The sequence below is a fragment of the Phodopus roborovskii genome, unplaced genomic scaffold (genome assembly GCF_943737965.1).
Source record: "Phodopus roborovskii unplaced genomic scaffold, PHOROB, whole genome shotgun sequence".
In the NCBI taxonomy this organism is placed as follows: Eukaryota; Metazoa; Chordata; class Mammalia; order Rodentia; family Cricetidae; genus Phodopus; species Phodopus roborovskii.
In genome coordinates this window covers 33,415,770-33,439,185 of record NW_026126540.1, presented here as the reverse complement: position 1 = coordinate 33,439,185, position 23,416 = coordinate 33,415,770, and the positions used below count along the sequence as shown (strand labels likewise).

Genomic DNA, 23,416 nt, shown 5'->3' with positions numbered 1-23,416 from the left:
TAATTAAGACAGAGCTAGCCGATAAGAAACTAGTAATGGGCCAACAGAATTATATCTAATACAGAGTCTCAGTGTGTTAATTGGGGCTGGTGCTGTGGCGGGACAAGACCAGCAGCGGGCGGAAAAAACAGTACTCTTTACAATACCCTGCTCTGGTGTGTCTTGGACCTTCACGGGGTCCCACAGTTCTCAGCAGATTTCAGGTCTAAAAAAATCTTCTTTTACCCTGCTTATAAGTGCACAAGTGAGAAACCTCAGTCAGTTTATATTTCTTCCATGAATACAGTGAAATAAATTCGAAGTTCCGGACTGGCTACCTCATCCCACCAAGCATCTGTACTTAGACACACATTATATGATCCTGTTGCAATGAACATGTATCGCCAAAGGGCTGTGTTCTCCAATGTCAGCCAAGTGGGATGGAAGCCTCATATCCTGAGAAGGTCTGAAACAGAAAAGCAGTGATGCCGAAGAAGCAGGTGCCCAATGTATAAGGTGCCCAGTGGGCACAGTTCACTTGGTCTCTCTGGCAAACATCCTTGTCCTTCTGAAATAGTGAGCTAGCTTCCCAGGAGATGTGCTCAGTGGAACTGTATCCAATGCCCCAGTATGGGCAGAACAATCTGAGCGTCCTAGCAGTGTCTGCTCCTGAAGCCTCTCCACAGCAAGCCTCTATTTGCATAAAAAGACGCAACTGTCCTCCTGGTTCTAAATGAGGATCTCTGGAGCTGGACAGAATCACAGGAACTTCCATACATTTGGGCCTGCCAAATCTGGCTATAAGATTCTGTATAATGTAAGGCCTCTTGCAGTTTCCAAGGGTACCTATCTAATGTATGGTTTTAAAAAGAGCTGCTAATGCATCAATTAACTTACTAGCTACATTTTAATTCCAAGATGGCTTCTGTAGAGTCCTTTCTCCAGTAGCAGGGGGACACAGGACAGACACGTGACCTACTTAATAAATCCCTTATGTTTTCTACGCCTTGTTTTCCTTAATTTGAAAAAAGAAAACCCTTTGACATTTCATTTTTATCATTAATGGCTGGGCTTTGTGATGCCAGTGGAATGCTACCAGAAACAGCTTTCCTGAGGATTCCACCCCTCCTCCTCAGAGTTGTGTTCCTTCTAGTGCAGCAAGGCATACCATTTCAGTCAGTAAAGGATCAAGAGGGCCTGTTAAAGGGCCCTTGGCATAAATCATTTAAAAATCCTTGTTGGGAATGGATATCTCGGCATGCTCACCAACTCCACTGATCTTGGCAGCAGATGCTCTTATGCAATCTGCTAATGATCAGTCTTTCATCTAAATTTTTTGTGTCTCTGCAGACGTCTCCCTTCCAGCTTCCCTTGAATATACATAATTACAGCCATCACTCAGTCTCCATGGGGATTGATTAGTCCTAGGATCCCTCACATACCATCAGGAGGTGAACAAGCCCCTCATAAAATGGCATCATATTTGCATACAACCCACTCACATCCCCCTGTATCTTTTAAATAATCTCTAGGTTACTTATACTGTCTAGTACAACACAAATGTTCTATAGTCATTAGATTGTATTATTTAGAGACTAGTGGCATGAAAATGTCTGTACATATTCAGAAGAGATGATTTTAAAAACTCTTTGATCTGGGGTTGCTTGAATTTGTAGATATTGAACCAATGGATGTGAACCCACCGATTCTAAAGGTTGGATGTATCTATGTGTTTAGAGTAATATATGAGTCTGATTTCATGGGAAAAGAAAAGACTGCTTGGTGTTTTCTAAATAACAACGGCAGCAGCTACTGGTTAGCAAGTTCTATTCTAGGAACTTTATGTGTCTCACTTTACATCGCTGGTGGGAAGGACCACTTCCTGTTGCCCTAGCCCTCTTTGGGCGGTCCCTTTATTATGCACTTGACACATATCAGCTCAAGAACTTACTTGATGACAAAGCCCATGTTATAAACTGGTCTTAAGCCCACCCCAATGGCTCCTCTATCCCTTCTTGCTGCCTTTCCTCATCAGGTGGGGTTTTGTCAGCATCCCCTAGTACATGAATAGTGAAAGTTAGTATTTACTCACAACTCACACCTAGTTAAGTTGGAACTGCACTCACACAGGCCCACCATTCACAGCTAAGGAATCAGAAACGCAGAAAATGAAAATTGCACAATTATAAGGGATAAACTGGAACTGAGCCAGAGTGTGTACCCCAATCCTCCATGCGAAGTTTTCAGTAGACACTCAGAGCAGTGAATTTCTTAGCTAGAAATCATCCATGTATAAACATAGGGAAGTTCTTGAGAAAAGTTCCTGGGTGTTTTTCCCAAAAGAACAGGCTATGGTCTGGAACTCTAGGCTGCCAAATCTGGCTGTAGGAAAGTCCTCTCCTTCAGGGTTTTGACCTTCAGTGCTGGGATGATTATCTATTCTGATTGCTTGTAGAATGGTTTTGGAGAAATTGTCCAGACACGGTAGTTAGACTCTCTCTTTCTAGCATAGTGTCAGGTATGAAGTTAAAAAATATTACCACAATGAGTCAGAGTGTTTATAAAGTTAAGCCAGCCCTGAATGTTTAGCAACGGAACACTTTCCTTCCACACAACCTCTAGCCACAATCAAAGCCAGGCTCCGGGACTCGGAATTCAACAGGGAGAGACAGATGTAGCCGGGCTGTGGCTCCTGTTTGTGTGGGCACCCCCCAATGGAGAAACCTGCTCACATCCTCTGCTCAGACATGAGCTCATGTGCTCCAGCCCAGGCTCCAGCTTCCTGAGGCAGAGGACCACTCCCCACTCTATGCTCCTAGAAGGAAGACCCTGAGGCATCTGCCCATCCAGCACACTGGGGGCAGACTGGCACAGGAAATTGGAGGGGCAGATTGTTGGGTCAGGAGGAAGCATGAGCATTGCCCAGGAGATCTCTGGAAGAAACTAGAGTGGAGTAGGTCTAGAAAACCCCAAGTAGCCCAAACCCTTGCTGCCAGCTCCACTCTGGCCAGCCTCTTCCTTCCTCACCTAAGCAACCAAGGACACAAAGACCCTGGGTCAGCCTCCAGGCCTTGGCCTGGGCCCAGAAGGATACCAAAGGGCAGCAGCAGGCAGCACTTGGTCTGATTACCCTCTCTCTCCCTGTCTTCGTTTCCCACAACTTCGTTTCCCTGCATTGGCTACTGCCTGCTACTCTGTCTGGCTTAAACACTGGGTACAGAGCACTCGGACAGAGAAAAACTCCATTAGCATGTTGGGAGAACTAGGATGCTAGAAGTAAGACCATTCCTACAGCATGGGGCAATCCTATAAAGTCTACCAGCCATCTCTTTGGAAGAGGGAGCTATACAATGTGTCTTCCTGGGTTTCCTCACTCTAGGCTGGGTGATGCCTCCTCTCCTTCCCTTTGTTCCTCCTCATCTTCCCAAGAAGTTAGGACCACAGGTAGGTACCACTGCATCTGACTGTAGCTTTATATCTTGAAGAAACACTTAAACATGTTAAGCCTGTTTAGGACAGTGTTTAACAAAGTGAGTAATGAGTATGAGCCGACGATGTTAAAACATAGTCTAAAGAAAAATACACAGAGCATTTAGACATAGTGGCCCACACTTGTAATACTAGTACATTTGAGGTAGAGGCAGGAAGATCAGGAGTTTAAGGACATTGTCAGCTATAGAGTAAGTTCTAGACCAGCCTGGTCTACGTGATATCCTGCCTCAAGAAGCCCCAAAGTAAAATCAAACAAGTACCAGCTTCCCCTCCCCCAGGTCAGATGAATGAGGAGGTGCCTCCCACCCAGCAGAAAGGAGGGTGGGTCTGTGGAGCTGGAAATGGACAAGTGAACCAGGAGAGGTCCATGCTTCAGATATGAGGTGTAAGTAAAGGTCCACAGATATGGTTTTGGGTTCTACCTGCAAACATCTTGTAGTGATCTTTTAACTCAAAAATGTTGAGTCAGGGTTGGGTATTTACCCATCTGAGAGCTTCCTGTGTTGAACAGGAGGGGGAGGTGGATGCTTTATTTCCTAAACTAAGCCAAAAGGGGCACACATGTCCCGAGACACCAGAGATGTGTGTCTTATTTGTGTGACCACCTATGTCAAGAATCTTTCTATGATGACAAACTATAGAAACCAGCTTCAGTGGAGCTGAATGCAATGGAGATTTGTGAGCCATATAACTAAAAGTCTCAGGCTAGCACTTGTCTCAGGGACTCAAATAATGTGACCAGAATCCAGCCCGTGGCCATCTGGCCTCAGCTTTCCTTTGGTAACATGTCAGGTCTTCTCTCTGCCACGATCAATGGCTGCCAGGAGCTCTAGGCTTCTAATTCCAGTAGAACATGCGATGCTCCTTTTAACAGACCCCCTCACACTCCTCAGCCTAACTCTAGTGCTGTCCCCAATCCACTTATGTAGCCAGCTGCTTGTTGGCCTCAGCACTCTTAAGCTAATTGTATTGATAATGAAGGAGTTACCCAGCAGAGCAAAAGGAATGAAACAGTCCACTAACAGCTGGAATCCTTCTTCCCATCCTGCTGTAGGGCACCAGTATGGGTTTACCTACCTTGTCTCCTTAGTTACATCTTCCCTTGCTGTTACCATGATGAGCAACAGTAAGTTGGAGGACTGGGTTTTTGTAGAAACATAGACACCACAAAGAAACCAAGGATCAAAATTAGAGAGATAGCCATTGCCGTCTCTGGGCCATGGTTGGTTTAAGCATAACATATGATGCAATCCTGGTCAATAGGCTACAAGACGAGACTTCTGGAAGAGGACACATGGAGTGAAACTTCCTTTTTCTCCCATGGATTCTGCTGGGGTCTATGAGGACACAGTGCTGGAGTCAGTATGGGATTGCAGAGCAGGGCTAAAATACCAGAGGGAGCAGAGCCTCTGATAAGGGTGCCAGCTTTATCTGCATGCCACCCCACACTCCTCACCCCATCTCCTTCCTATCTTGGCAGGAGGTGTGGCCGTGGTCCCTCTGTCTGGATCTCTTCTCCAGGGACAGCTCTCTCCATCCCCACTATGGGGTCTTTCCAGTTGCTCAGCAGTCCCTACTCTTGGCAATTTTGAAATTAGTGCCTTTCTTAGTTAGGGTTTCTATTGCTTTGAAGAGGCACCATGACCACAGGAACTCTCCTAAAGGAAAACTGTTAATTGGGGCTGGCTTGCAGTTCAGAGGTTTAGTCCATTACTGTCATGGAGGGAAACCTGATGGCACACAAGCAGACTTGGTGCTGGCGAAGGAGCTGAGAGTTCAACATCTGGGTCTGCAGACATCAGGAAGAGACATTGAACCACGAGGCCTGGCTTGAGCTTCTGAGACTTCAAAGACTGCACCCAGTGATGCATTTCCTCCAACAAAGCCACTCCTACTCCAACAAGGCCACACCTCCTAATAGTGCCACTCCCTATGGAGACCATTTTCTTTCAAATTACCACAGCACCCCAAAACTCTGAAGCATCTCTTCATTTTCAGTTGTTTCCATGTTAAAATGCCACATCACAAAGTAAGATGTCGACTCATCAGGGCCCCCATGACACTCTGAAAGGATCAGTGAACTTCTCCAGGGACAAAGGATGCCTCCAAACTCCCTAAGATGGATTTTAGCTACACATTAGTTTCTTTGAGACTTCATTACGTAGACAAATCAGTTTCACTGGGGCCTTCTTTCCTGGAGCCAGGGGTCACAGAGGGAACGTTCTCCAGTACCAGATGAAGTGCATAGGTGAATAGGATCAGGCAATGGCTCCTGCCTCTGCCCTGTCCCTCAGACCCAACCTTTAGGGAAACTGAAGTCACTCACCTACATAGAAGTACTCTGGGGACTTGTCCTCTGATGACAGATCCTTTATGGGGCCTCCGAACCGAAACCATAGTCCAAACGCAATGACGGCTGAGCCGGCCAGCTGGAAGACAAACAGCAGTGTGTTTACTTTGGAGGGGAGAGTGTGTACATAGGCTGGTGAGCAGGCTGTGGGCACAGGGCCCAGGCTTTGAGGGGCCTGGGCCTATTGTCCCTGTAGAGACCATCTTGCCCACTCTTCATGTCTGACCAGGGAGGAACCCAGGCTTAGAGGTAAAGACATGGGCCCTGAAGTAACTAACTGTCTCTGCATTGTCTTGGTTCCAGTCACAGGGTCTGCTGTGCCGTTGGGCTTTCCCGTAGTTATTCGGCACCCATGGAGTAAAAGTGTGTGTCAAAACCACTGCTCCAACAGCCCTCCCACTCCCCTGCCAGGCTTCTGTCCTATGCACCGTTGTTTCTTGCTGGGTATACTTAGTGAGTGGTCACTGTCTCAGGAGGTCACCAAGAGCAAGAGGAACTCTAAGACCTGGGGGAAGCCACCTTCTAAATTAGAAAAAAAAAAAACAAAAACAAAACACACACACACACACAAAACCAAAAAAGAAAGAAAATAAAAAGGAAAAAACAAAACAAAACAAAAAACCCCAAACAAACCAACCCACATCAACCTGGGAGCCCACCTACGCTTCATGACAAAGTTTCCAACTAAACTCTGTTCAGAGACTCCTGTGACCCCCTCTTCTTCATTCCTACATGGTGACCACTGCCTTGCCCCTGCCCAGTCATGGTTTTGCAGGCAGGGGCAGGGAAGAAGGTTTTTTTTTTTTTTTTTTTTTTTTTTGGTTGTTGTTGCTATTTTGAGTTTCCATGGAAAGCGAGAAAGGAAAAAAAATATTTTTCTGTATGCCATGTGTCTCATGGAGAGGCTGAGTGGCTGGCACAGGCAGTGGCTGGGCAGGCTGGCAGCTGGTAGAGTCATCACTAGGCTTCCTCTCCTGAGGCAGATGGCCGTCACAGGCTCCGTGTCTAAGCTGGCAGCCCTGAATGTCCATCGCAGGACTGGCCCAACAGCACATCAGCAGGCTTCAGCCAAGGTGCTTTCTCTACACCACCACTCTTATCAATTAACAGCTATTTACGGGGTACCTTGTGAGTGCAAAGCACTATGGGGAAATCAGTAGAGATGTAAAAACAGCATCCTGCATTTCCATCTCTTCAAGTTGCTGTTGAGCAGCCTTAGACTTTTACCAGAGAACGAGGGTCTTCTCTTATCTGAAAAGAGGAGAGCACCTCAAGATGCTGGCAGCAGAAGCCAAGGACAGAATGCAGAGCAGAGGTGTAACAAAGAAAAATCCAGCTGGGATTAGCCTAGAACCTCTGAGGCAGGTTCCTTCTCCTGCAGGCCTGCTTGAGAGGGATGTGGTGCTACCTTGGGAAGGTTACCTGGATATATTTATGAGGGCTTTCCTCTTCTTCCTCTCTTGCTTCCCAGAGCTGAGTCCCTGTGTGGCTGGGCTTCTTAAGAACTATGCAAGACTGCCTTTAGTGAGGGCTCTACCCCCTGGCTACTCCCATGTGGAATAACTAAGACTTCTCAGCCCTTACAGAGGACACTAATTGGGTGATTTGTGGGGCAGCTAAAACAGCTGGCCTCAACTGTCTTTCGAAAGAGTTTTAAAAACAAGAGGCTGACATGCAAACATGAGATGAAATCATGCTAAGGCATAACATTATTTATCTTTGAAGGGTAGAACTGCAGGTAATGTTTCTCTTCTGTCTTCTAAGGGCTCTACATTAATTTTGCCTTAGCCTTCTAGGCCTGAAAACATAGCTTTAGAGAAGCATTGCATACTAGCTTTTTTGTTCACGATGGGAAATGGAGAGTCTTCTTGGTCTGTACTTAACTCAGGAAGGTACCAGCCTTGGGGTCCCTGGGGAGGAACACTGTCTTTGGTTAAACCTGTCCCTAGAAATGCCTGGGGCTGCCTGGGATGTGTCTGCCCAGCAAACCTCACAGGCTTCCCTGCTTCCATGTCTCTCTAGTGCCTTAATGGAAAGACAGAGTTTCCAAACACAAAGCAAAATCTATTGACAGAGGCCCTGGGCCCAAACCAGCAGCCACCACACAGACTACGGAGGAGGTGACTAGTCTCAGGGACACCCTACCACGAGGCCACATTTTTGGAATCTCTGAACACAAACTCTAATTTATAGCTGTCTGGATCATCCTCCCAGACACAATCCATTCGTCTCGTTCTGGCACAGATGTGTTTGAGGCATAATGGAAAATGAAAAGAGAGGTTGCAATTTAGAGCCACTGGGCAATGGGGAAAAATCTGCGCTTGCTCACCCACGCCCCCAACCCCAAACCACAGACAAGGCTTTCCTCCTTGGGTCAAGGACACTGTGGCTTAGCTGAATATCATCACTGTGGCAGGGAATCCTCCCCGAGTGCTGTGGGCTGTGTCAGGCACATGAGGGTAGGGAGCTGGCCAGGGCTTCTGTGATGAGAAGCAGAACCGTGTCTGCTTCGGAAGGAAGCACAGCACCATGTAACTCTTCGGCCCTTCTGAGTGCTCCAGCTCTGTCAGGCTCATGAGATGCCATGTTTGTTGTCCTTGAGGTCGGTGTACTACACACTAGAAATTGCTCAAAGGGAAAAAAATCACACTAACTCCATCCCAGTCAAGAGCAAAGGGAGCAAGCTTCCCGTCATGCAAGGTTCTCGTTGCTGTGTGCATTCCCCGTAGCTAGACGATGGTCTCCGCCCCCTCCCCCATGCTTAAGGGAAATTTTCAGCCATCTTCGATCCTCAATTTTAACCCAGTAGGGCCCCACGTCTCCTATGCCACACTGCTCTTAATTTCAGCCCATTTTGCATTTAGACATACTATATCTACATTCAGCTAAGGCTGAAGCAAGAAACGAGAGAGTGCCCATCCCCTTCTTGCCCTCACTTTTATCTCCATCCACTTATTTATTTCTTCTTTATACATTAGTAACAGTCAACCATGGTCCAATCTCAGAGATATGTCAGACGGCACATAAAGGAATTGATGCAATAGGAGCCGGCAACTGAATCCTATTGACGAGGAAGAGCACAGTGCGCATCACCAGGGGAGGGCACAGAGCTCACCACCCGCAGACAGTCATCCCCACTCTGATCTAGACCTTAGAGAGTGAGGTGAATTTCCCGGAGTAGCGAAGAATCATGGGATTAGAAAGCTTGGGGCAGAAGGAACAACACAGGGGAGAGAGTCATTCCTTACCTCCGGGATATGCTGAGGAAGACACCCGTGTTGGGGAGCATATTGCGTCACCATCACAGGCTTGCAGGGCAGCCATGTCATGGCTGCTGCTTAGTCTGCCATCATCCTGGGAAGCCCACTGCAGGGCCCCGAGGGAGGGGGGAGAGGAACTTAACTCATCTCTTGGTGGGAGTGAGCAGGAGGCTGAATGTTGCCAGACACAGCGAGCAGCCACAGAAAAAATGCTCAGGTAACTGAGGATCGCAGAGGGGATGCCATGAGGACCATTGAGAATCACTAGCAACGAGGGAACATTGTTGAGGGCCTCTCTCCTTCTAGGGAAGGGATTACTACCAGTGTTCCTACAAGAATTATAAGGAGCAAATGCAGTTACTTTTGTAGGAATGGACTTTTCTTTTTCCATTAGTCATCCATTGTGTGTGTGGGGGGGGGGGCATGGCACGTATGTGGAGATCAAAGGACAACTTTTGGAAGTTCATCATCTCCTGATACTGTGTGCATCCTAACGACTGGACTCAGATCATCAAACACCTTCACCTACTGAGCCATCTCACTGGCCTACGAATGGACTTTCATACAACAGAGTGAGCTGAACCTTGGTGGTAATTACTAAAAACTAATGAATAAGAATACTAAAACCCCAAAATCAGCAAACAGAAAGGTTACTGGAGCATCCATTATGACCTAGGAGGCAAAGATTCATATGAGAGGATGAATTAGCACTTCTGAAATTTTCTGGGTCCCACAGAGAAGCCACTGGGTGAGAATCTATTCAAGGCTAGCCTATCACAAACCCAGCTACTACGTTCACAAGAGAGCACAGTAGCCATCCTTTTCTTGTGGCTCAGTTTTACACATGGCATTCCAAAAATGCAATGAGAAAGCTGGGTGTGATAGTGTGTACCTGTAATTCCAGGATTTAGAAGGCTAAAGCAGGAGGATTACTGTGAGTTATGTAACTAGCCTGGGTTATGTAACTAGTGCTAGCCAGCCCAGGCTACATTGCAAGTACTAAGCCAGCCTGGGCTACATGGCAAAACTCTGTCCCCCAAAACAGCATCAAATAAATAAATAAATAAATAAATAAATAAATAAATAGCCAGAAAGTGATGACACACATCTTTAATTCCAGCATTATGAGACAAACGCAAGGAGAACCTTTGTGATTTAGAAGGCAGGCTGGTCTACTAGTGAGTTCTGGACCAGCCAGAGCTACATAGTGAGACTTTATCTTCAATAGGAACAAGAAAATCAAGAAGAGGGAAGACAGACAGCGTAGGTTTGGGGAACACAAGTGAACCCACTGCATAAACATGCACTAAGTAAAGGGGAAAATGGGAACCGGAACATAGCATGAGGAACAGACAGGGTCACAAGGACCCATTATTAAACAGGACAGCCGCGGACAATGTCATGGGCAAGTTATTTCAACAGCTACCCCTGGTCTGGAGAGTTTGCAGGACACAGAAAACTGCCAAGATGTCTTTAGAGAGACAGTTTATGGTCTGAAACTCAGTGGCAAAAAGGACAGAAGACCAGATTTAAAGTGTTTTGAAGCAAAGCGAATGGACAAAAAGTTTCTACCAGATAATAACTGTTGGCAAAACCAAGTCCTTCAGCTTGAGGCAAGGGCTGCTCACACAGGACCACTTATACAGGACCGCTTACACAGGGCCGCTCACACAGGACCTCTCTCTCACACAGGACGGCTCTCACAGGACCAGTCTTACAGGACCGACCGCTAGTGCGGTTCAGTTGTATTTTCCTGCACTTGTTTCCCCCATTCAAGGATTGCTAATGAGAGCCCCATCTTTCTTTCCTTTTTTTTTTTCAGTTATGAATAACGAACAAGAGAGACATGTACATCCAGCTGTAGGGAGGGAGGTAGTTCTAAGATGCAGAATGAAGACCTTACTCCCTGTGCTGGTCTGCCAGTATGCCATGCCCTGCTTTCCCCTCCTGAACACTAGCCACTTGCATGACAGGGAGCAAATGTGAGCTGCCACTCAGCTCTCTGTTGATGAAACAGAGAGGATCCTTTCTGGGCCAAAAGCATCCCCAGGGGGAGATGTAGCCAAGCATGTGTGCTTATGCCCTGGTGGGAAGCAATGAACCCCCCCCCACACACACACACAGATGCCTGAGTCAGGCTCCCTGTCTTGTCTCATGAGGGGGCATCTGCTGGCTGCTTCATGGGCCTACGTGCTCTTCAGCACTGCCCGCAGCAGGGAGACTCCCCCTCACTCTCGCTCTCAGGTCACTTCCTTGGGGAAGCCTGGCCTGGCCTAGATATGTGTGTTGTTTCATAGCTCACATAACTGCTGCTATTTCAATATTTCTGGGTTTTAAAGGCCTGAGCTCTGCGAGAGCAGGGGCAGCTCGTGGCTGCTGGATGCTAAGCATTCTCCTCTCAGCCTTGCAGAATGAAGCTAGCTGTGGTGGGGGGTGGAGGGGGTGGGGGAGGCACAGGCATGCTCAGCCAGCTGTGGAATGGATTGCGTCTCCTCCTCAAACACATATATGATGAGGACTATCCTCAGCACGGAGGGTCTTGGAGATCAGACCTTTGACAGGTGTGTGTGTGTACATGCACACATGGGTTGTCAGAGCTGGGTGAAACTGTGGGAGGGTGCGCATAGTGGAGCAGTATATTTATAGGAAGTGACATCAGAAAGCCTGCTTTCTTTCTGCCCACCAGAGGATCTTCTGAAAGCCAGAAGTGCTGGATCTTGACTCAGACGCGAGCCTCCATCACATGTACACAAACTCAACTCAATTTATGTAATTTAAATGACCTATTCTAGGCTTTTTTTTTTTTTTTTTTTTTTTTTTTTTTGGTGTTGTGTATGTTTTGGTCTGTTTTGAGGCAGGGTCTCACTACTTGGCTCAGATTGGCCTGGAACTTGTGATCCTTCTGCCCCAGCCTTTTGCTGGGATTACTGACAGGTACCACCATGTTCAGCTCGAACTCATATTTCTCCTCCTCCCCATCCTCTTCCATGCTCCCGCCTCTCCCTGTCCTTCCATCTTACCCCCTTTTCCCTGTCTTTCCCTCCCTTCCTTCCTCCCTCCTTCCTTCCCTTTCTCTGGGGTCGGGGTTGAACCCAGGGCCAGGCGCTTCTGTTGTATGTTAGTCCGGATAGAAGGCTGCCAGGAGAAATCACCACATTCACAGCTAAGGTGGGAGTTCGTAAAGTACTATTTTCAAATCTACCTGCACCTGGGAAACACAGCAACTGTGGTTCATATACAGCGTTGGAGGCACTCAGCAAAATACCCACCACCATCAGAAAGCAACGCCACCACAGAACTGGCTATCAGGTTTCCTAAGCCTTCAGGAATGTGAGCACCACACATATTCGAAAAGAATAAGCCCCCATGCCCCTATTCCTGGCCAAGGTATGCACACTTCATGTGGTTGCAATAACACAGGCACATATACTGCCCTAAACAAAAGAAGAACAAATCTAGCCCTATGTTTTTGCTTCCCCGTGGTGAACACTATGTGCACGCAATTCCAGCTCTTTTGCTACTCTCTCTGTTGGGATGAAGTCACATAAAGTTGAAAATGAGGCTTCTATCCTAGAGTCTCTATTAAATGCTTTCCAGCTAACACCTGCTTGTGGTGGCAGTTCACATCCTAGATGGAGTCCTAATGAGCACTCCCGATGCCTGATCTGATTGAAGCCCCATTATGCCTCCACGAAGGCAGCGCCGCCTCAGCTTTGCAGCAGGCAGATGTCACAAGCACATTTGCTTCAAATGACACTAATTTGCTCAAAGTGGGAAACCAGCTCCCAAGACTTTCATCGTATTGTGTAATGAAAGCAAGGCCAGGATTCAGACGGCACTGTCTCAGAAGCAAGGGTTTTTACCAGAAAAAAAAAAAATACAAGGGCTGAGTATCCAAAGGACCTGTTGCCCTGTCCTTGACATCACCGGGAGGAAGGACTGCTGTCTGAAAATGGCTGGTGGCACCTGAGACTCCAGTGTTTGTGATTTGACCTTATTCCTTCATAAGGGCAAGCTGGTGCTTCCTTCAGGTAAGAGCATATGTTCAAATTATTTATTTATCTACTGTGTGTGCATGTGTGTGTATGTAAGGGTACATGTGTGCACTGTGTAGGGGACTGCATATGGAAGAGAGAGGACAACCTGCTGGCTCTCATCTTCCACCATGTGGGAGCCAGGGCTGGAACTCAGGTCATCAGGTTTAGCAGCAAGCCTCTATGCCCACTGAGCTGCCCCATGAGAGTACTTCATGATGACTCAGTGTTTATTGTCTACGCTGCAGTTCAAACCTTGATAGGATCAGAAGTGCTCTGTTCTCTGGAAAGAACACTTGACTGCGTATTTGTGACAAACACACCCTTTTCTGTTTGTGGAAGTTGTTATGAAGCGAACTTGAGTGGGTCATCTGACTGGCTGGGAGGTGCTTTACAAGTGCTGTGGGGAGGAGAAATTTCAGGGAAAGACAAGAACCTGGGGAAGAACCTGGCCAGGAAAGGGGATGCTGACGACCTATGGATGTCTGTACACACGGTACCCTGGGTTGAAAGAAGTACGGGGGAAGAACAGACTAAGGAAGAGCAAGAATTTGGGGGAAGATGATGGCTTTGTTGTTTTCCCTATACAGTGAAACAAAGTTCCAGGCCATTGACTAATGTCAGGGAGTAGATGGCTTTATCAGTGAAGATCATATAGACTCAGAACTAAAGCCCAAATCTATTAAACCACAGCTTTGAGTTAAACTCACCACTCACTGCCTCCTTTTCTCACTCAGGGCTGAGCTGTCTTTGCTAAGATCTCTTGAGTTGGTCTCCACCTCTGGTCTTGCCCCCTGCACGCACAAACACTGGTCTTGGCAACCACAGTGACTGATGTCATGACATGATGTCATGTCATGTACTGAGCTTTGCATAAGCAGCGAGGGGATGTTAGATGGCATCTATGCGCTTGCCTATCATTCTTTAAGGACACTGAGAGGGTGACTTTGGGAACATCACTAGGATTCTTTTATTTATGTTATTATTTTTGATGGTGTGTGTCTGTGTGTGCACTCAGGTACACACATATCCCCTCATGCACATGAGTACAGGTGCCCATGGAGGCCAGAAGAGCCAGACTGGAGTTACAAGCAGTCATGACTTCCCCAGTGTGGGTACTAGGAACCAAAGGGCCCTCTTCAAAAGCAGTGTATGCTCTCTGAGCCATCTCTCAGTCACCAGGACACTTACATACGGCCCACTATTAGTGCTGTTTACCCAGTTGTTGATTACAGTGAGAAATGGTGGCAGAAAGTAAATGCTATGTGTAGAATTCAGATTGGAACAAGCTGAGACACTTGGTTGCCAAGAAGTTACCTTGGGTGGAATAGAGCAGACAGCACAAACCTAGGCTGGTGTTCTCTAGACAACTTCCTAATAGTTTTCTTAGAACCTGCTTTGAGGTCACTAAGGAGCTGTACCAGTCTGTTTCAGGCTGAAGGATGAATCGTGCAGCTTTCAGTGCAACCTTCCACTCCCTAGCCCTTGCCCTACCCTCACGGCATTACCCTCCCTGTTCATTACCATGCACACTCTTATGCACCCATGCATGCATGCTTGCACACATGTGTGTGCTCACATTTATAAGCTGACTTTAGGAGTACCTGTTTTTTCTAGAAATGTTCTCTTTTGAGTGTTCAGACTGAATAACGATGCCCATAGACAGGATGGCAAACATATCCATCTGCATGAACTGTAGAGCAGGTAGAGATTGGGGTTTTAGGCAGGAGGGTATGGTCAGATTGTTCAAACCCTGATCCAGACACTGAGCTAACCCTGGGCTCACCTGTCTGCAGGAGCTCACCTATCTGCAGGGGTCAGTAGGGAGAGTGCCTCGGAGTTCAGCCACATACTTAGAGCTGGGAGTGCCTGGCACTTCATGCTGATAGAGTCACTGTTCCATTCAAACCAAAAGCTTAATCTTCAAGTAGGCACCTCCCTCCCCATGGTACTTATTTTTCTGCCAGTGTCCTCCTGCTTTTGCTGACAGCTGGACTTCCCTCCAGCTTTGAAAACCACACCAGAAAGCTGGTGCCCTTTAGAGGCAATGCCTCCACTTCTTTAAATTTAGTTTATTTAAGACGTTAGAAAGAGAAAAGATTAACATGTAGTTATGAGACAAAAGAGTAAGTATAGTAGAACTTCCTCTAGTGAGAGGTGGGGAGATGGCTTAGTTATATTAAAGTGTTAGTTTAGCAAGGACTGAGATGTAGTGAGATAGTCCTTCTGTGGCACTGACCACACCCATTGGGGGGGTGGAGCCATGGGCGGAAGTGACCTGTGGAAGGAGGTCGAAGAGGGCCAGGAAAGGCTCTCTCTTTCTGGCATGACTCGGACAGGAGAGGATCGGGTTGAATTTCCTGATGTTCATCTGTCTAGGTTGTAAGTTATTTCTCCCTGAATAAACATCTATTCGGCCTATTTGTTTATCCTGATCCTTATTTACCGCAATACTGAGAACTGGGTTTGATTCCCAGAACTCGCAGAAAGCAAGCCAGCTGCTCATCCTTGCAATCCCAGTGCTGGGGAAGCAGAGACAGGAGGATCCCTGGAGCTCACTGCCAGCCAGCCTTGCCTACCCGGTGAGCTCTGGGCCAGCGAGAAACCGTGTATAAAAAAGAAAAACGTGGTTGGCACCTGAGGTTGTTCATATACACTCGTATACACTTATACAGGGGTACAACAGAGCACACACATGGAGAGGCACACACACACACACACACACACACACACACACACACACACAAAACAGCCCCAGTTTTATAAACATTTGCCATTGGTGCTGTCCTGTATTGTAGCCACTCAACACTGATGGCTACTGAGTACTTAGAATGTGGTAAATGGGACTAAGGACAAGAATACTACAGCTTATTTAACTTTAAGTCTAAACAGCCCCATGTGTTCAGTTGCAAGGCCGCCATATTGGATGAGCAGGTGTAGAAGTTGCTTGCACACTCATCCTAGCTCCTATCTCCCTGTTAGTCTGGGGACTCAGGAAGGCTAAAGACAAAGATGTTGGCACCTCAGCTACCGCTGGCCAGTTCTGTGTCCTGTATCCCTATTTCCTGGGTGTAACTTCGGAACAAGAGCTACTGCTTCCTAGGGCTGTGGTGAGGACTGAAGGGGTTAACACGAGGCTGTGCTCACAAAAGCAGTAGTTGCTGGCCTTAGGCTTGGGCATGACTTTCGTCCTTCAAGCCTCTGATGCAGAAATTAATTTCTTAAATGGTCTCTTAAAAAATTAACTCTCTGTGTAGCTTTTCTCAATTTCCACCTTGTTTTCACTTGCCTTAAACTGACCAGTCATGCTCCTCACCCCTCTCCTGTGTCTGCCACACGCCATGGTATTTTTATGCATGTCTCTGTCCCAGCATCTCTAGAATGCTTCAAGACTGATCCTGACACTGGCTATCATCATTCTGATCGTAGACTACATTTTCCCAAGTCAACAGAAATTTTGTTTTGTTTTGTTGAGATAGGGTCTTGTGTAGCTGATACAGGTCTTCAGCTAAATAATCCTTCTGCCTCAGCTTTCTGCATGCTGGGGTTATAGGTGTGAGCCACTATGCCTGATTCCAGGAGGTTTTTTTTTTTTTTTTTTTCTTCATTTCTTTCTCTGTATGTATGTCCACGTGTATATGCCTGGTGCCTATTTATTTCTGTCTTATCCCTCTCATTGAATCTGGAGCTAGGACAGCAGCTAGCAAGTGCCAATGACCTTCCTGCCTCCACCCCCAATCAGTGCTGGGGAAAGGCCAACACAGCCATGAGCAGCTTTTTCTGGGGTTGGAACTCGGTTCCCCACACTTACGCAGCAACTACTCCCACCCACTGAGCCATCTCCTGGTCCTCTAGTTTCTTTCCTTATACTCTGTATCCCACATCCCAATGCATTAATGCTGTGACAGGGTGGAAAAGGAGAAAACCTTGGGCATTCTATTTACTGCACCTTTCAGCTCATACTTTAAAACAGGGCTAATTAAATTATTATGGAAATTAAAAATAAAAGGCTGTGAAGACAGAGGTTACTAATAATTCATTATAAGATGAGATCATGTGTAAGCATTTTGTATATTAAAAATTGTGTTTGCGTGGTAATCGTGAAAGTCGAGGACGGTGAGAAAGGCAGACCAAGGTAACTCCTATACGAGGCGTCTCCCCTGCCTGCGGATGCTCCCATCTCTAGTCCACCTTCCTCTACATCTTAGAAACCTAACACAGTTTGCTTCAGTCAGGGCTGGGTCACTCACTTTAACAAGGAGAGCAAGCATGTAATGCAAGCTCTGTCGATTTTAAGGCTGGAGGTTACCCAGAGATACTTCAGGCAGGGTGATCTAGAACAACACTGTGAGACAATGCATGATGGCAATCCGGACTGCCCAGTATTAGTGGAGAAAAACCCTTAGGACAAAGATTATAAAGTGGTAACAGAAGTAAGAACCATGGAAAGCAAGCCCTATGGCAGGGTCACCCTGCCATGCAGAAACAAGGGTCTCTGAGCTCCTGAGACCACATCTCAAACAAAGGCCCTCAGAGTGTCTTTAAAGTACCAATGCCCATGCCACCTGTGTGCTTGCTATAGATGTTATAGATATAAGTCAGAATATATAATTGAATACAGTCTCCAGTATCGATAGTAGCATTATACTAGAGCTGCCCTGGCCCCCAGAGCCAGACGCATCTCCTTCCCTTGGCCTCTACCTGGGAACACAGAAGCACGGCAGACACTTAGCAGCTCTGCTCTAGGGCAAGTGCACAGGAACTTTTATCTAGAGCCCTCTTGACTCTCTCAGGTGCAGAGGGACCAGAAGGGAGGATGCTGGCTCATAACAGACCCTGCCTCTGAGGTGCAAAGACCAGACTAGATTTGAACTAATATCAAAGATAACATGGGGGCTAGGAAAGGTGTAGGGTTGAGTATTATTCTTTGAATCTTAGGGTGAGGAGGCAGGCAGGCATCTGCTGAGTGAATGGATCATAGACGAGGACCCCATGTCTTCCATAAGCTGTAAGACTCCAGTCACGTGGACTGGTGGCATAGAGGGCACTTGGATACTCCCTCTCCTTAAGGACCTCCTGAGTTTTAGGTCCCTGAGTTTTAGGTATCATTTGAATATCACCATCACTAACAGACCTCAGGTTATTGAGCATGTACTATGTGCATGCAGAATTTTACATATATTAACTTGCTTTTGTTTGTTTGTGTCTGAGACAGGGTCTCACTATGTATTTCTGTCTGTTCTGTACCTCATTAAGTAGACCAGGCTGGCCTCGAACTCACTATGTAGATCCACCTGCCTCTGCCTCCTGAGTGCTGGGTATGTTAACTTGTCTTATCTGCACAAAGGTCACAAGGTGACTTGCATACTACTTTAGTATGCTCATTTTACAAGTGAGAAAATGGAGGCTCGAAGAGGCCAAACATCTGAGCCCAGTCCCCAAGGTAGTGAGACCTAGAGAGCCAGGGATAAACTCTGGCAGTGTGGTACCAGAATCCACCTCTCAGGGTTAACTTTCTGGATAGCCATACTGCATGCACCTGCCTAAGGTCTATGCCACACTAGAACCAGAGCTCTGGCCCCTCCAGACTGACCGTATTATTGTGCACTCTTTGCTTCTCCCAGAACCCCTAGGTCCGTCCCTCTGGTGCACAATAGGGGAAGTTGGCCACTGCTTATGTCTTCCCACATAAACAGAAATCAGCAGTGTGGGCCATGGACAGACAGCAGGCCATCTGGGAGACCCCAAAAGGTCTTTCTCCAGTCCCTCCACCATCCTTTCTACAAGTGGCTGCTCTACAGTTGCTGTTTGAAATGTGTGGATGTGTGGGAGAGAGAAGGAGCTATAAACTTTGTTTGAGTCAAATAACTTTCACCCCCGCACCTCCAGCAACAGCCTTTTCAGAAGCACCTAGTAGGCATCGCCAAATGAAAACCCAAAGTTGCATCCATCATGGTGAGGAAGAAAGGACACCACTTTCCCACTTGCCATATATGGCATGTGACTTTCAACCAGGAACAGCCTTGCTTCCTCTTGGACACAACCCTGAACAGCCCCGAGCAGCACAATGATAGGAAAACGCTGAGCAGACAACAATAAACCAAGGAATAAACAGTGCCTAGGCTTTTCTTCAGACCAACGCATGTGGCTGGTAGGTTGTAGTGTTTTATTTATATTGCTATGCAACAGAGGGGAAGAAAAAACAAAGGTGATTTCAGCACAGTCAGGACTATACCAAATGCTGTGACTGTAGTCCCTAAAGTTAGACCCGATAAAGACAAGGCAGATATCAACTAGCAGATCAGAAGTTACTTTAGTCAGGCCAGGGACCAGGCTTTACTTTGGGTTTTAAAGCACTCATCACTTGGTATGAGGACAGCTGAGTTCCCTGGACTGGGAAGCATTGTGCTGTTTCTGAAAGGTGTGGTTGAATGTTTAGCAATCTAGAAACACAGCTGAGGGGAATGTCAAGGCAGCTGCCTGGATGAGGCTCCAAAAGATCTGTGAATCACAGACCACAAAACACACTCTACAGCTTCTGTGCCTGCCTCCTAGTGAACTTCTGGCAGGGCAGGAAGTATTGTCGCCTGGGGAGACCCTAATCCTCTAAAGGAAAGGCATCTATGGGTATCACAGCTGAAGTTTTTCTTCCTGGCAAAGCTCTGCAGTCAGGAAAGAAACGTTAGAAGCCAAGGCAGAGCGTCTGTGGAATCTGGTTCCCTTAGTGACAGGAAGTCAGGTGTGTGAATAATTTATCCCATACAGTTGACTTCCCCAAGGGGCTAGCTATCTGTTTCAGCTTGTCCCTTTCACTTTACCAAGAAGGCTGCCTGCACCTGCTGCTCATCCAGGGCCTGCCCTCTCACTGGGTTCTCTTAGCTCTCTCTCTCCTGGCTCAGTCTATGAAAGCCAAGATCAACATCTATACAATGAAGTTAGACCAGAGAAAGGCAGGCCAGCTCTCTGATAAAGTTGGCAATTGATGTCTAAATATCAGGAAGCCTGTTGGCACCCAGGTGTCTAACATGAAGATTTGTTCACTCACTCTGTGGAGCGTTTGTACATCCTATGTTCTGGACACCATTCTAGGTGCTGAGGGGAATGGCCATGAAAACAACAGGAAGAAATTTGTCCTGTTTTCAGGAGTAGTAAGCTTTAGTGGGGAAAATTCCCAAGTGTGAATTACGGGGATAATGTATAGTTTCCACCAAAGGAGTCACATGCAAGCCACTGGCACACAAAGATACAGTTTGCCAACAGAAAGGGCATCGGGAGGAAGACAGCTACTATTTTTTTGAATGGTTCCTGTGTGCTAGGCACTTAGTAATAAAAATAAGAAATGACTTTAAGGCCCCACTATGTATGGCTGCCATTGGAAGATGGAATCAGGTACTTCACACATTTCCTTTGCATCCTGCCACAACACCCTCCCTCCAATCCACAGATGAGGAGCTCTCCTGGAAGTAGGACTAGCTTGCTCAGGCATGTCCCCTCTGTCGAAGCACATCTCTGCACTCAGGCCTCATCTCATGGCTTTGTCACTCAGAGGTCCCACATTCCTTGCTCTGCTCCTAGCTGGTGGCTTGCCTTTGCACACCCCCATCCTCCCAGCTCTTCAGAGGCTGAGCTCCAGGGTCTCCCAGGAGAAGATTTTCAGGCTTCTTGCTCCTTCCCTGAACTCTGTATTTGGGTCACACACAGGAAAAGCCACCTCTAACCTCCGACAGACACTCAAACCTCACTAACTGCTGCTTCTCTTCCTCACTGTGTTGATGACCAGGGATGTGAAACTCGTCACTTGGTTACACTCTGACTAACTTTGTTCTTGCTGCTTAGCATGCACTGATCTCATTTGCTCCTCTGGAGTACTAGCTAAGAGGACAGTGCTTTAAGCTAACAGACCCCACCTATCTAGCAACTGTTTAAGAGTGGTTCTGAAACACATGCCTATGGGGTGTGATTACCTGGATGGTCTAGAATAGCTTGCTGGGCCCCTTTCTCCCACAGTGTCTGATTCAGTAAGTCTGGCTTGAGGCGAGAATGCCCATTTCTGAAAACTTCCCACATTCTGGGGACTGCTGGTTAACTGGATCACCCACAGGGTTAGGATGGGGTAGGCAGCTTTTGAGTTCTGTCTCTGCTGCTCAATAGCTGTGTGACCTATTTGAGTCTCTGTGTCTTAAAATGGGGATGACCTGCTTGCACAAGACCCGCTTGCACACAACTGTAGTGAGCAAGGGGTGCACAGATACATATAAGGTGCCTAGCACTGTCCCTGACCCACTGCAAATGTTTGATAAGTCTGGGGAAGCTGGCACAAAACGCACACTAAGCCCAGCCCAAGACTTCCATCTTGAACTCCCATGAGACTTCGAATTTGTAAGCAGTGAGACTGAAGGGTGTCAGTGTGGCACTGCATCTATAATTAACAGCTTTTGAAAGTAAGCCAGACTTCTAAAGAAATACAGCACAAGGGCACTTGGAAATACTCCTTCCTGGAGTGCGATAGATGCAAATGCTCAGGTGCACAAAATCTATGTGGACTTTTTAAAATTCAGGGATGCCCTCAGGTACTGCCTAGAAACTGTCCATTGCTGACAATGTTGGTCATGACCTCGTGACCTCTGAAGAGCTTAGAGCTGCTGGAGTCACCCAGGCTAATGGGGTGGTAGACACAAGTGGAGCTCACTGTTCAATAATTAACTACTGATTGTCCAAACAGCCTTCTTAGAGCAGATGAGACCAGCATTGCCTCCAGCATCCTGCCTATCTGAGTAGCAATGCTGGCTAGCATTCTCTTACGGGAAGGCCAACAGGGACTGTGTAGAAAGGACCTCTGATGGTTCTCCAGGGCCTGGGAGAGTATCCCAGGCATGGTCCACTCCTAACCATGCCCTGCTAACACAGGAGACTGGGGCCTGGGCTCTTTCTATGGCTGCCTCTGTGCATCTCTAACTGGGGTATGTTGCCAGGTCTACACCACCCTGCAAAGTTGAATGAGATCATTTCAGGAGCATTGGTTGTAGGCAGGGAGCCTGGTGGAGGCTGCTGCCCTTCCAAAGCCCCCCATTCTCTAACCCCTCATAGACTATCACCCACCACTGCCCACCCAGCAGTGCCCTCCCCTAATGCCCAAGAAAAGGACGACCCTCCCCCACTCCCTTAATTTTTGCTACTGTCCGTTTTCCCCCCAACAAACCACCAGAGCCAGGCGGTGTGTTCACACACTCTTGGGATGGGGCGCCACCCCAGGCAGCCGCAGGGTAGGGATTTCCCTTGCAGCGCCCAGGACCAGACGCCGGCTCCCCCGAGAAGGCAGCGCGCAAAGGGGGTGTGTGTGCATGGCAAGCTGCAGGAAGCGCCGGCCACCCGGGCCCCAGACCTCGGGATGTGGGGGCCCGCTGGGTCCCCGCACCTGGTTCCACCCCAGGGCGATGCCACCGAGGATGATGGCTTCTCTCGGGGAAGCACGGCACCGGTCTTCTCACTGGCTCTGGTGGCTCAAGCGTCTCTCTGTCCTTTCCCCCTCCATCTGTCCCCTCCCTCTTTGTCTGCTTAGCGCCTCTGGAACACCCTGCCTTACCACCCCCGCCCCCCCAGGGCCCAACTCTATTGCGGTCACCTCCCTGGGGACCCCGGCCCCCTAGCTGGCCCGCCGGTTCGGGTCTCACCCAGAACAGCAGGTTGAAGCCGAGCAGCAGATACTTGATGCACCGCAGGCCCCCGTGAAAGCGCCCCATACTGCGACCCCGGCAGCGGGCTCCTGATTCCCCAGGCCCGCGCCGAGCCCCGGGAGCAGCGGGCGCCGGCGGGAGGGGCGGGGCGGGTTGGGAGGGGCGTGACCTGTGGGCGTGGCTTGCGGGCGGGGACCCTGGACGCGAGCGGCCAGCTGGCCTGGGATGGGGGAGCCCTGGGATGGAGATCCGGGTCCCGCGCACCAGTTCCAGTCCCTCGGAAGTGGCACCACCTTTCTTGACGCTGAAGGGTGCGGGCTCCTGTAGCTACCCGAGCATCTGTGCGCGAGCAGCCAGACTCCTTTGAGGCCGGCGGTTATAGTTGAAGTTATTCTCGGTGATTATGGAAACATAGGAAGGTTACTTCAGGTGGTAAAGCTAAGTAGGACCCGAAGCCTGTAGACCCAGTGGCCAGGCGCCAGGAAGAGGGTCCAGGGCTGCGGTTAATCAGAGTCCTCCAAGCGCCCAGGCCGCGGAGGCCGCTGCTGAGGACCCTCCTTCCCGTCGCTGCATTCCTAGAGGACTCTTACCTTAATAGGCAAGAACTGGGAGAAGGCGTACCAGGAG

The 23,416-nt window shown here is 48.1% G+C and overlaps 1 protein-coding gene across 1 annotated transcript in view; it reads right to left on the bottom strand.

Moving 5' to 3' along the window:
• The window catches only part of Tspan2 (tetraspanin 2), a 39,437-nt gene extending 16,482 nt beyond the window's left edge, over positions 1-22,955 (bottom strand). The window contains exons 1-2 of the mRNA XM_051198828.1: positions 22,787-22,955; positions 5,798-5,900 (exon numbers count right to left, since the gene is read on the bottom strand). Coding sequence (XP_051054785.1) covers positions 5,798-5,900; positions 22,787-22,855 — 172 coding nt within the window. The 5' untranslated portion in view covers positions 22,856-22,955. The remainder of the gene's footprint in view (positions 1-5,797; positions 5,901-22,786) is intronic.
• Positions 22,956-23,416: the final 461 nt, after the last annotated feature.